Source organism: Cebidichthys violaceus, unplaced genomic scaffold (assembly GCF_023349555.1).
Source record: "Cebidichthys violaceus isolate CVI_PGR_0920_01 unplaced genomic scaffold, fCebVio1.0.p SCAF_7, whole genome shotgun sequence".
Lineage (NCBI taxonomy): Eukaryota > Metazoa > Chordata > Actinopteri > Perciformes > Stichaeidae > Cebidichthys > Cebidichthys violaceus.
In genome coordinates, this window is record NW_027176927.1 from 13,268,323 (window position 1) to 13,281,489 (window position 13,167).

Sequence of the window (13,167 nt, forward strand, 5' to 3'; positions counted from 1 at the left end):
CCAAAGCTTTTCCAAAGCATTCAGATAATCACAAACTGTGGATTTCTTTATTAAGACGTACTTGAGAAACAGCACTCACAATTTGAAATGACAAGTTAATGAAGAAAGCAGTTTTGTATTTGTTTTACATGGTCGAGTGGATCCTGATCTGGTCTCCGCAACGCCGCTGCTGTTTGCTCCCCTGGCACAAACAACATGACCGCCAAAACCCACCACTCAACACTCCGAGGATGAAGAAGACGAACGAGACTCATCAAAATCTACAGGCACCATGTCAACGCTCACAGCTACTGGTTCGTCCATGAACACTGATGACAATATGAACCTGGATTATCTGAACGCGAGACAAAGAGGACATTGCAACAGAGAAAGAAGACGTGAAGAAGAAGAAGCCATGACTCACGTGGAGAGGTCAAAGAGCAAATTCACAGAATTCAAGAGAACTTTTACCTCCTTGGTGTGTTATCATAAAATATCTGCGGCATTCACACCAGCCGTAATCAACCTGCAGTGTGTTATATGCTTAAAACTGGCCGTATAACCATGAAGAGACAGCCCTGACTGAACTTTGTAAAGAATACTTTACATCATCCACAAGCCTGGAAAACATCACACCAAAGAGAGTTGTGTGATATGGAAGACTGCAACCATACTGCAACATGAACACGCTGAGGAGCAGTACAACGACAGAGAACAAGCAAAGACTTTCATCAGCGCAAACCAGAGGATGCCCAGCTGACAGTGGAATCAAGCCATGACAAGCGAGGAGGAAAGGACAGAGACAACAGGGGCAAAAGAGGAAAACAGAGGGGCAGAGAGACTTTGGGACACACACCAGCTGAAAACTTTTTGCGTCAGCAATGTGGCCAATCCAGACATAGGAGAAGAAACTGCCACCAATCTCCATGGAACAAAGACTGGTGGGAGGGCTCAACAATCGGACTGAGGGGGGGAGCAGGCGGCGGGGCGGACCCAGTGATGGACCATTCGACGCACACACAGTACAACACAGAGGGTGACTCAACTTTAGATTCTGACTATGACAACCTTGTACATTCAATACACACATTAGAAACTAGACAAACACCACTCACACCCACATACCATGTGTATTCGAATGAAAATGAAGGTTTTAGAAAGTTACCACCAATTATGTTAACTGTTAAAAGGTAAAAATGTTACATTTGGAGGAGAGAGTGAGGTAGAGAAGTTATGTATGATGGACATTTAATGGACAGAAAATGCTGCTGCTGCCTCTACCCCACACAATCTGAGTTGTTACAGAGGTGTGTCCACATGTATCATTGGCATGGGGTCCAGGAATGGGGGAGAAGGACTTATCTGCCTGGCTGGGCAGGCAGACTGAACTCACTGACTTCAGTCCCATGGAGGATCCTGATAAACTGTACAGTAAAGGCGACGTATACAAAATAAGATGTACATCATTGCCAACAGTAAAAAGAGTCACTCATCTTATGTTTGATAAGAAAACACACCATGGTTTCAAATGTTCCATCTGTTGACGTGGCTGAGCTGTCCGAGGTGCTCTCCTCTTTATGGTCTGCAAACAAATATGACGTAGGACTGGTGAGGGTCTCTGGTGGTTCACCCAAAATCTGATTTCCTTCAATGCATGAAGCAATATCCACTCAAACAAGAGGCTATTGATGGTATTACACCCGTTCTTGAGTTTTTATTGAAGGCTCCATGGAGATCTTATTGGTGTAATAGTCAAATGTTATGATTCACCGGTGCGCACACCAATTTTTCCGGTAAAGAAAATTCGAGACCTGGGGGAACCGACTGAGTGACGATTTGTTTAAGATTTTCAATCAGTTAATGCTTCGGTGCAACCGCGAGCACCTACAATTTCTAATCCACACACCATTGTGTCACTCATCCCTCCAAACACGACCCATTTTTTTCCGTCGTCGACTTGGCCAATGCATTTTTTTTCCTGTACCTGTGCACAAAGACAGTACATTTTGGTTTGCTTTTCCATTTAAAGGAAGAAGCTCTACCTGGACCCGGTGTCCCCAGGGACATTCAGAAAGCCCTGGTGTATTTAACAATGCCTTGAGAGACAATCTGGCTAATTTATAGTTACCAAATGGTTCTGCCTTGTTACAATATGTTGATGACATCATGATTTGCAGCCCCACAGAAGAAGCATGCAGATAGAGTAATTTACAATTACAGTTATTAAATTTTGGCTGCAAATGGTCACAAGGCTATCCGTCCAAATTGCAATTCGCTCTCGATAAAGTTTCATATCTGGGACATGTGATCACAGCAGAGGGCAAAACCCTCTCTCCCAAGAGAATACAGGCAATTCAAAATGTGCCTAAAACACAACTAAGAAACAAATGATGAGCTTTATAGGAATGACGTTGTAGTATAGACAATGTATCCCAACTATTCAGAAAGAGAGGCATCCCTCTCTTCCATGATTCATGGTAAACATCTTTCTGCACATAACGAACTGACCTGGACTGACTCCTCGACTGCTGCCTTTAATGACATAAAGAGTGCTTTACTGTCTGCTCCGACACTTGGACTACCTACACTTGACACACCGTTCACACAGTACGTTGACCAAAGAGACGGTTACATGACATCAGTTTGGACTCAGGAACAGGTCGGACAGAGACCTGTTGCATATTTCTCTACTAGACTAGACCCTGCAGCAGCTGACCTTCCTCTGTCAAAGTGTCTGCTGCTGTGACACTTGACATTGCTGGTTATGGTGAACTCACACTCAAGGTTCCTGATGCTGTATCACACATTAGATTAGATTAATACATTATATGTGCCTAACATTGATGTGAAACAATTTACTATCCTTAATCCTGCTACTTTTTCCCTACTGCAGCAGGTGGAGAACCAAATAACTGTGTTGATTTCTCCTGAACAGATCTGCACACCAAGACCTCACAGACACGCCCACCGAATGCTGATTTAGAACTGTTAGTGGACGGTTTGACATCCCGCTAGCTGGACACGTGAGAAGGGTTGGTTGGGTTTGCTGTAGTCTCATCATATGACACTCTGTGCAGCGGTAAGTTGGCATCACACTTCTCTGCTCAAGCTGCCGAACTTATGGCTCTTACAGAAGTCTGTAAGCTCGCTGGCAACAAAACAGTTAACATTTACACAGACTCTCGCTATGCCTTTGGTTTAGAGCACGACTTTGGTGCCCTGTGGAAGCACAGAGGCTTTCTGACATCATCCGGCAAACTCATCTCTCACCACCGTCTCGTGGCCGACTTGCTAGAAGCCATACTGCTCCCTAAAACTGTCTGTGTTATGTTATGAAATGTGATGCTCACACTAACGCTTCTGATTTTTTAGGTTATTTTGATGTATGATGTTCAAGAATTGCAGACATTGGCTATCCCTAAAGAACAAAAGTGTTTGGCTTTATCTAATCCAGTTTACACAATGATGTATGGATGGGCCCAGACAATTGTCACGTGATCTCTTACTTTGTTACGCTAAAGCTCACAGCAGAGATAACTTGGCAAAAGGGGGAATATGTCATTTTATTATTAATATTTATTTAGATTAAAGGTCTGCATTTAGGTCTGCTGAGACCCTCAGCTCCTTTAAATCAAGATTGAAGACTTTTCTGTTTGCTGCTGCCTTTAATTGAACCAGATTACGTTTTGTCTCCCCACTAAGGAGGGCCCATAAACAGTCCACGCACAAGGTTATGAAAACTTGGAATGCACTGAGATGGGAGGGACTGCAAGGATATTAATCAATTTATTGAATTAACAGCTAGTGCTTTCTTTTATTTGATGAAGTAATCAATTTAATTGACAGGTGATTCTGGATGTTTATTACATACTTGAATGGTAGAATATCTTACAAATTGATTATTGTTTATTATAAACTCACTGACATGTTGTCTCATTATACAGTTTAACAGAGATGGAGGTCTGATGTCTGTTTCACCTCATCTCAGGAGATTTATTTTGCCATGTTAATGTTAACATTCCCTAGCTGGCTACAACATGGAGTTGCTTGGAACTCACAAAAACAGCAAATGTTGTAACCTTATTGATTAATGATGCGCATATGTAAACCATTCTGGGTAATGTGTGTTGATGTTTCGATAAATTGTAAATACTGTAATGGCTATAGGAATGGCCAAAGAGGAAATTGTTGGAGAAATGTATCATACCGTTCTATTAGTTAACTTGTATTGCTTAAAACCTGCAGAAATGCAGACGAGGCCAACCAGACTATTATTTAAAAGCTAATAAGAAATGATTTCATATCGAAGGTATTTAAGCATTTCTTTCTTGCAGTAGTGTCATCCTGATCTCACCACCTAACCCTCTTCCCACCAAAAGGCTGGAACCTGGCCTTGGTGGGTGCATCGGCAGACAGAGGAGGGCGACATCTGTGGGGGGGGGGGGGGGGTGAAGGGAGCGGAGACGAGATAATGTGTATAAATACTCTGTTTTGTCTAGTCATTGCTGCTAGACCTCCGAACCATCTTTGGGGAAAGAGCTCTATCCATTCAGCTGAATTGTTATTAGTGTCTGTTCAATAAATATGTTTTTTATATTTAAGAGTTTTCTCATCTTGGTTATTTCTCACAGGGAGGTTAAAAAGATTTTTTTCCATCACATTTCTTTATTAAGATGTACTTGAGAAACAGCACTCACAATTTGAAATGACAAGTTAATGAAGAAAGCAGCAGGGTGACTTAAGGGCTGCCACAGCCCAATCGTGACAAAGCTAAATGATGCAAAATGTGTTCTATTGTAAGATTATAATTGTAATAGCACGATGACGCTGTTCATGAATGCATCATACAGCCAGTCACGAGTCCGTTACAGATGTGCAGTGTAAAGCAAGCACAAAGAGTGTTGCCAGAACAAAAAAGCTGATAAAAGCCTCACGTTCAGCTCTGAGTAACGGCCAATTGTGGTGAATAATGTGGCTCCCTCCATTACAAGAGTGAACGTGTGTCTGTGCAGGTTCCTAAGACTCCTCGGTCTCCACTGTGATCAATTTAACAAGAGGAAGCTAAGAGCCCACATGTATTATGAAAAATCCCATCATACTTCCAATGACTGAAAGGAATGAATCACAGGATGTCTTTGCTAAAGTCATGCATGAATGTTTCTCTTTGTGCTGGAAACATATGAGAGGGGTTTCCAGGTTTTAGGGCATTATGAGACTTTCAATGCTCCACATGTGGGAACCTGTCAACAGATGTCAAAGATGGATGCTTTCAGAATCTTTTTCGTAAGGCAACATTTTTTTAGCCAGTTGAGGTGGTTCGGGCATCTGGTGAGGATGCCACCTGGGCGCCTCCCTAGGGAGGTGTTCCAGGCACGACCAGCTGGGAGGAGACCCCGAGGGAGGCCCAGGACCAGGTGGAGGGACTATATCTCCAAACTGGCCTGAGAGCGCCTCGGGATCCCCCAGTCAGAGCTGGCTGATGTGGCTCGAGAAAGGGAAGTTTGGGGTCCCCTGCTGGAGCTGTTGCCCCCGCGACCCGATCCCGGATAAGCGGACGAAGATGAATGAATGAATGAATGAATGAATGAACATTTTTTTAAAGAATTCAGATTTTTTTGTTTTGGAGGACTGGAAGTCCTGAAAGTGTGAACTTTGTCTGGAGGTTTCATAAAATAGTTTAAAACAATTGCTTAAAATGTAGGTACAATGAGTGACGGGAAAAAATGATGGATGCAGGTCTTAAAATCAACAAAAAAAATCTTACTAAATATTACATTGTGTATAGCAGTGTAGTGTGGCCTGAGGCTATCAATACCTTCACACTTTACAACTGTCACTACAATTTATGAAGAAAAAAAACGCCCTTATTTTCTTGTCAGAACGTCTCACCATAAATGTATAGCACCCTTTTTCTGGTGTGATGAAGAAAGCTGCAATTCTTTTAATAGCCAGAACATTTGATGTTTTACACTAAAAAAGAAGAGTGAACATTGAAGTGGCGGAACAGCAGCATTTGAAACAGTTAAAAATCACTCTTGCTTTTAAAAGACTCTTACAGCCACTGTGCAACCATTACGGATGAGCAGTGGACCTTCAACTGTATTCCTGACGAAAGCAAAACAAACAAGGGAAGAGGTTCACTCGGACCAATTAACTGCTTATGAAAGATACTTCAGCATTTCAAAGCTTTTTGAGAAGCTTTCTGCCACAAGGGGTTTTTCACGGCCTTTATACTTCATCGTCGGCCCTTTCGGTTAGATGAAAGCAAGATGAGACGAGCAAGGACCATTTCATCCCAGATAAAACACAAAAGCATGCAGCTTTGATGCATGTACTTGTACCATCATTTACATCATTAAGTGTTTCTGATTTACATTCATGACCGTGTATGGAATGTGTTGTTTGCATGCATAATAGACATAAAGTAGCTCGGGTGCAACAGCTTGACAGCTGCGCTAAAATGCTAGAAAGGCAACTTCTTAACCTTTGCCCACAAAGGTATTACCAACACATTACATGTTTTCTTTCTTTACATTTTCCTGCCAACTATTTTGTTGATTGATCGATTCATTATATTGTCTATATAATGACAAAATGATTAAAATTGTTTATCACAATTTCCCCGAACCAAAAGTATAAGACAAAGATGAGCAACAAGTGTTCACATCAGAGAATTGTTTCTGCATGGAACTTAACTCAATCGATTATCAAAACGGCAACTTTTCTGATGCCTTGGATAAGAAAGGGCTTTAAAATTGTATCTTTATTTTCAGACAGGAAAAGCAACAAAATGCAGGATACAGTATGACGCATTACCAAATGTCCAAATAGTTAGTTACAACAACTGCGTGCCCTGGGTAAAATGAACAGTAGTCTCACATATTAAACTCCTTGAGTATAAACGTCCTGCCTGAACCAAGGTCTGTGGAATTATTGCTAAGAAAAACAACATTAAAAAGACAAGTTGTTTGGGGAAGTCATTAAAAGGCTCGCACTCTCATTTCCTTTACGTACATGCAAACAGTCACATTCACAAACATCTCAGTCATACTAATGACGTTTAATGAAAATAATTCAACGGGAACATCAAAAACTAGATTTAAAAAAAAAAAAAAAAAATAGTCTCATTTGTCATGATCTACTGGACATCCATGAATATTTCTCCTCTCACTAGGAAGCAAAGAGTTCATCAAAGGGCCTGAACCTCTCACTCCCTCGGCTCAGCGCAGAAAGTCCCATCAATCCCCTCCCCAGATTTAGGCATCATGAAAAAAAGCCCCACCTCGAAACATCAAAACACCCCCGTCTTTGATGGACATCAGCTCTCCTGCTTGTCTTTGACCAAAAGGGCTGTGTGCTGCCCTCCACTGGAGGCCATCAGTACTACACGGTTCTCCAGCTGCTTGCCGGTCATCTTCACAGGGCTCCACTCGTCGTCCTCCTCTCCTGTGCCGAGCTGCAGGTTGGTGCCCATGCCCCAGGCATACACCGATCCTGGAGGACGCAGAGTCAACAGTAAGTGGAATAAACATCCTTTATTATTATCATCTTCTATTGGATAGCAGTAGTAGATTGTCAATCTTCTGCTGCCTTTGCTTCATTTCTCACCGTCTCTGGTGACGGCGTAGCTGACAGACGCCCCACATGTCAATCCACTGGCTGGCTCCATCCCAGTCACTGGCGTGGGCTCACTCTTTTCTTCTGCCCCTTGGCCCAGACCAAGACGACCATATTCTGCTCTGCCCAGGCTATATACCTGTCCTAAAAGATGGAGAGAAAAAGGATTTATTTATTTGTTTGTCAAAGTACTTTAGATTAAACCAGAGTTTCTACTCGTGTCGTTTGTGTTTCAATATACTGTAATGTATACCTGTAATTCTTAATACCTTGTTTTATCTATTGCCCTTTTTAACCATTTTCAGACAGGGTTTAGGTTATAGTGTTGAATTACAGAAAAAGTAATCACTCTAAATATGAACAGACTTGACTGAAAACTGAGTGCTAAAACAACAGTTCTACGTTACCTGTGCACTAAACATCTGTCTTGATGGTTTTACAAAATCTGATAAGCATACTTATATTTAATACAAATAGTTGGAACTTACCTTCAGCATCAAGGCAGAGTGTGTGGTGTTGTCCTCCAGAGAAATTCACCCAGTAGGTGGTGGAGTTTTTGAAGCATGACAGTTTTACTGGGACAAAACACATCTTGGTGTTTTTAGTGCCTGCATATAAAAAAAAGAAGTGCAAGAATACATAAAACAACCAACACAATGACTGACGCAATTAACTTAGAGCAGGAAGTGAGCAACTAACTCACAGCTAACCGTAAAGCAGTGTCAGACACCACTGCAGTTAAAGTTGTAAAACAAATGTAATCAAGCGACATTATCCAAGGACTAAACACTGATGTGCCATACTAACCCAGCTGGTGATAGTTGGAGAGACCAAAACCGTAAACAGGCCCCTCTTTTGACACAGCAAAGGTGAGGTACGCCCCACAGAAGGCATCTATGAAGTGAACTTTCCCTTTGACCTTTACCATTTGTGGTACCAACAACCGGCCTGAAACCACAGGACATAGACAGTCAGAACTCCACAGCAAAAATACATGAAAAAAATCATAAGGTGATGCTTTGTGCTTGCAGAAGCTTGTGTTACTTACCGAGGCCTTTCCTGCCTCCTCTGTCTGAGAAATGCTCAGGCACTCTTCCCAGCTGCCCCTGCTCTGCAGTGCCTGATGTGTACAGATTTCCCTCCAGTGTAACCAGTACAAGGTGGTCATTACCTATTAAAGTATTTAATTAAAATTAAACAGAAATAGTGTGGTGTGTGCTGCATATTAACTTCTAACAGACAAAAACATATGGCACTAAAGAGGGCTACTTCTTACCTGATGCAATTTTCACTACGGGTTCCGTCATGGGGACTTTGACTGGAGCGGTGCAGGTCTTCATGGGCTCCAGAAGACCTATAACACCGTTGTTATCCTGGGGAAAAAGGGTCCAGCATATTAATAGTTAAACCCACAGATACACAGTGCTCAGGTTCAGGGTTATGAAAAGTATAGCAGTACCGTGCAGTAGAGTAGTAAATGGGACCACTTTGGCCAGCAACCTTCTAGGTTTGGTATAATGATACCTGGTAATTAAAACTGGGAACATTGTTTCATCTACAGGTGAACAAATTCCCTCTTAGAGGCTTCCATTAACAACAACAGTGCTGGGTGAAGCAGCACACACTTCCATTACCTACGAGGATGCCAAGCATCAGCATTCTATTATGAAATATGTCACATATGTGAATATGTTGATGACCATCAAGCAAAGCCAGAAATACCTTCACTAATACATTAGTCCAATCACTATGCAGGTTTGCATTCACACTGTGCTGACTTTAGTAAATGTAATGTTGTTTGTGTCCACAAATATCCGATATTTATTTATGTGACAGTTGATTAGCAGTGAAGTACACAGACAAAACAAGCTAAACTAAAAGTATTTCAAGAAACATTTGGTAGAGAAGGAGGAAACGCATCAAGTGGGAACGCAGATGGTAGGCAGAGGTAATAGAGATGTAATTGCCGTTGTGCCATTGAGTATTAATAATGAAAACCCATGTGCAACCTAGCAGGAGTAGTGATAATAAGTGATGAGAGATGAAAACAATAAGGAATGCAAGACGAAGGATAATCAAGCTATGTGTGAATGTCTTTACTTTTTTCTTTAATGAGCAACAATGTGAAGCTGCATGTAAAATGCTACAACGGTCAGAGATTTGGTTATGTAGCCACAAGAAGCTAAGATTACAGGAATCTGAAAGATGGACATGGGAAAGCTCAGACTACGGAAATAACATCTGTTACGCAGAGGCGGATATGAAGTGATTATATCAAATAGTCATTACGATATTCTATGTCAATTGCTCGAGTTCCAGTCAAGAGTAGCCCTGAACAGCTTCCAACTTAATTTTTATGTAGCAACAAACTTAAATTGGGCTGAAAGGAAATGAGACTGCCAATACCACTGTGATACAATAAATAAGTTAAAGAATGTGAATTTGGTATCAACGATGGTACATGCCGTGTTTTTGTTGTGCCATCTCTCTATTCCATCCCCAGTGTCCATTCAGGTGCAGCACTTTTCCCTGCCTGCCAGCTGCAGAGCGTGAGTGAACACGGCTGCGCTGCATCATCAATTAGTGCCACAGGAGTTAAAAGGAGAGGAGCTCCACCCGGACAACCCTGTGGGCCAAGGAGCAGCAGTGAAGCTGTGTGTGGGTGTTGTCTGTTGTTTGAACTATTGTGGTCTGTTGAGTTTGATTATCACTATTAATTAGTGTCGCTTGCTTGTAAGTAAGTAGTTTTCCATTGTTGCCTTGCAAGCGCTTCATCTTATTTGTTAATAAATATTCTTTTGTTACACTCATCCGTTGCTCAGTCTCTCTTTCCCCGGGTATTTTACATTGTTAACCCCCTCATCCCTTAGACACCTAAAGGGGAACGTAACAAACGGTTTTGTCATTTCATCTGGAAATACTACAAATTGGTGAAATGCTCAAGTGAATTATTTGAGACTGTAAAACTGCAAATACAGTCCACTTGTGATGGTCAGGTGTATGTGCAAGCTGAACATCAGTACAGCACATTTCTACTAATGCTCACACGTTGTGATGGTCAGGTGTATGTGCAAGCTGAACATCAGTACAGCACATTTCTACTAATGCTCACACGTTGTGATGGTCAGGTGTATGTGCAAGCTGAACATCACTACAGCACATTTCTACTAATGCTCACACGTTGTGATGGTCAGGTGTATGTGCAAGCTGAACATCACTACAGCACATTTCTACTAATGCTCACACGTTGTGATGGTCAGGTGTATGTGCAAGCTGAACATCACTACAGCACATTTCTACTAATGCTCACACGTTTTGTGGGAGGAGAAGATTAAAACAAGTTATACAAGTCCCAAGTCGATGTAGGGAAAACACACAGGTAACTAACCCTGAAGGAGCCCCACATGTACACTGCTCCATCCTCTGTGAGAGCAGCTGTGTGGCTGTCCCCTGCCGACACCTGAACCACCTTCTCCTCCAATGACACCTTTCCTGGAACCATCTCAGACCCCTCCTCCGCTGTGTCCCGACCAAGGGCACCTTCGTCATTACAGCCAAAAGTGTAGACCTAAAAAAGGGGGAAAAAATAGTTCATCTGGGAAACTCAAGACGATTTAAAATGTTAAAACAGAGCCAAAGCATTAGCCAGACAATAGACAGTTGCTTCCTTACATGGCCAGTCTCGCTGACACACACAGTGTGCATGCCTCCCGCAACCACTTGTACAATTTTCTCTGGCAGGGACACAAGGGCTGGCTTCTTCCTCTCAATGGTGGTCTCTCCTAGGCCCAACTGGCCCACATCACCCTGGCCCAGAACAAGAACCTGACCCGCCTCCTTGCCATGACTCCTGTGGGAAACTGTTAAATGCAAACAAACACACAAAATTTCATATCAGTCGGTTAATTTGATTTTACATCTTATCAGTCTAACAAGGACAATCTTGACTGTGGCATATTTTTTTAAAGGACAGTGATGTACCTTTCACTTTCTTGGGGTCTTTATCATTTTCACCAATAGGCTCAGACTTCCTCTTGGTGGCAGTCTTTTTAGCAGGTGTGGTAGTCTTTTTAGCAGGCGTGGTAGTCTTTTTAGCAGGCATGACAGCAACACTTAAGGACTTGGGGGAAAAACAAGATTAGACTGGTGTAATCATTTTATATTGGTTAAAGTCACTGAGCTGTAGGTGAAAAAAAACTTTATGAAAATGGTGTTCATCACAAGACATTGTATCAAATACAAACGCAGCTGCAGAGCTTACTAAAGTTAGGTAGGTGTTGGTATCAACACAGCAACAAGTACACCTCTGATGTTAGACCTTATAAAGCAAAGATGAACAGCAACAATGCCTGAACTGCTCATCCACTGATCACAAACATTACAAATGTGAAGTGAAACGGTGGTTGCAAGATATCAACAGGTAAAAACTGTCACTTAGTGGTACAATCCTTATCCTGGTGAAAAAATGTGTGCACAAACAAAACGTTTAATCAGAGCTAAAACAACTAAATCTATCAAGAGAAAAGTAATATGAACCAACAATTGATTCAGTCATGCATTGAGCAAAAATGTTCCTTGCTGGTTCTAGCTTGTTTTCCTTTTTTGAATCACTTTAATTGATGTGTCCTTGGGTTTTCAAATGTTGCTCGGCAAAACAAGTGCTTGGCTAACGGCGTAGTTATATCCATGGTAAGCAATATTGTCATTTCCATTACTCACAAGCCTACTACTGGTAACCGCAATTGACCCGCCATACACAATCGGTCCTTTATTTTGGTCCCAACATTAACCAAGAGGTGTTGGGCTTCAACAACTGCCAGAAAGTCCCTTCAATGGCTGGCACAGTGTCAGATCATTTCACCCCACGGACAGTTGTGCTTCCTCTGCTTCTGCTCCCATGCTCTTGTGCAATGAAAGTCCACACAATACCTGCTACATGTTAAAGTCGAGCTTAGCTCTCAGTGACACCCGTATACTATGATAAACATATCTAGAGAGTGCTGCCAGTGCTTTAACATTTAGCACAAGCTGCATAACGCAGTTCTGAAAGAGCAGCGTGATGCCACACAGGCAGTAACTTAAGTTAACCATGTGTCCTTGCTAACATTTAGATGGCTAAGTTACCGAGCTGTAGCCTACATGGCTGAGCTTCCGCCCTCTTGGTTATAAATACACGTGACACAGTCAGTTACTCATACAGTTACAATGTAGGATGCAGGAGTCAAGTTTTCCACCAGATAGAGAATCTCAGTTGGCATTAAAGTATGCTAACTAGTCTACATGGCAGAGCAAACGTTCAGAGCTATGTGCTAGCTGGCGCGAGCTCGCTAGCACCGTTAGCAGGACATTCTAGTATGAATGAACATAGTTTATTAACAGCATAACGTTAACCATTGCTTAAGTAGTGTTTATTATTGGTGGTCTTTTTCAACTAGACAATTGAAGAGCTGATAGTTTACCAACCTGTAATGTGTAACGTTAGTAGTTCGAAGTTTTCAGTCTGCCTATAAGTGAACGTGCGCAGCCTGTTCCCGGTCTAGAGTTGGACACGCACGACGTCACGTTGTGGAA

General features: G+C 42.1%; 1 protein-coding gene across 1 annotated transcript; it reads right to left on the reverse strand.

The window, feature by feature from the left end:
- Positions 1–6,724: 6,724 nt before the first annotated feature.
- rcc1 (regulator of chromosome condensation 1) lies at positions 6,725–13,142 on the reverse strand. Its single transcript, XM_068736174.1, has 10 exons — positions 13,060–13,142; positions 11,578–11,716; positions 11,269–11,456; positions 10,985–11,164; positions 8,873–8,969; positions 8,645–8,767; positions 8,404–8,544; positions 8,085–8,204; positions 7,588–7,740; positions 6,725–7,473 (listed from the first exon to the last, which is right to left on the reverse strand). Exons 2-10 carry the CDS (start codon positions 11,696–11,698, stop codon positions 7,298–7,300), a joined length of 1,299 nt encoding a protein of 432 aa, XP_068592275.1. The 5' UTR covers positions 11,699–11,716; positions 13,060–13,142; the 3' UTR covers positions 6,725–7,297.
- Positions 13,143–13,167: the final 25 nt, after the last annotated feature.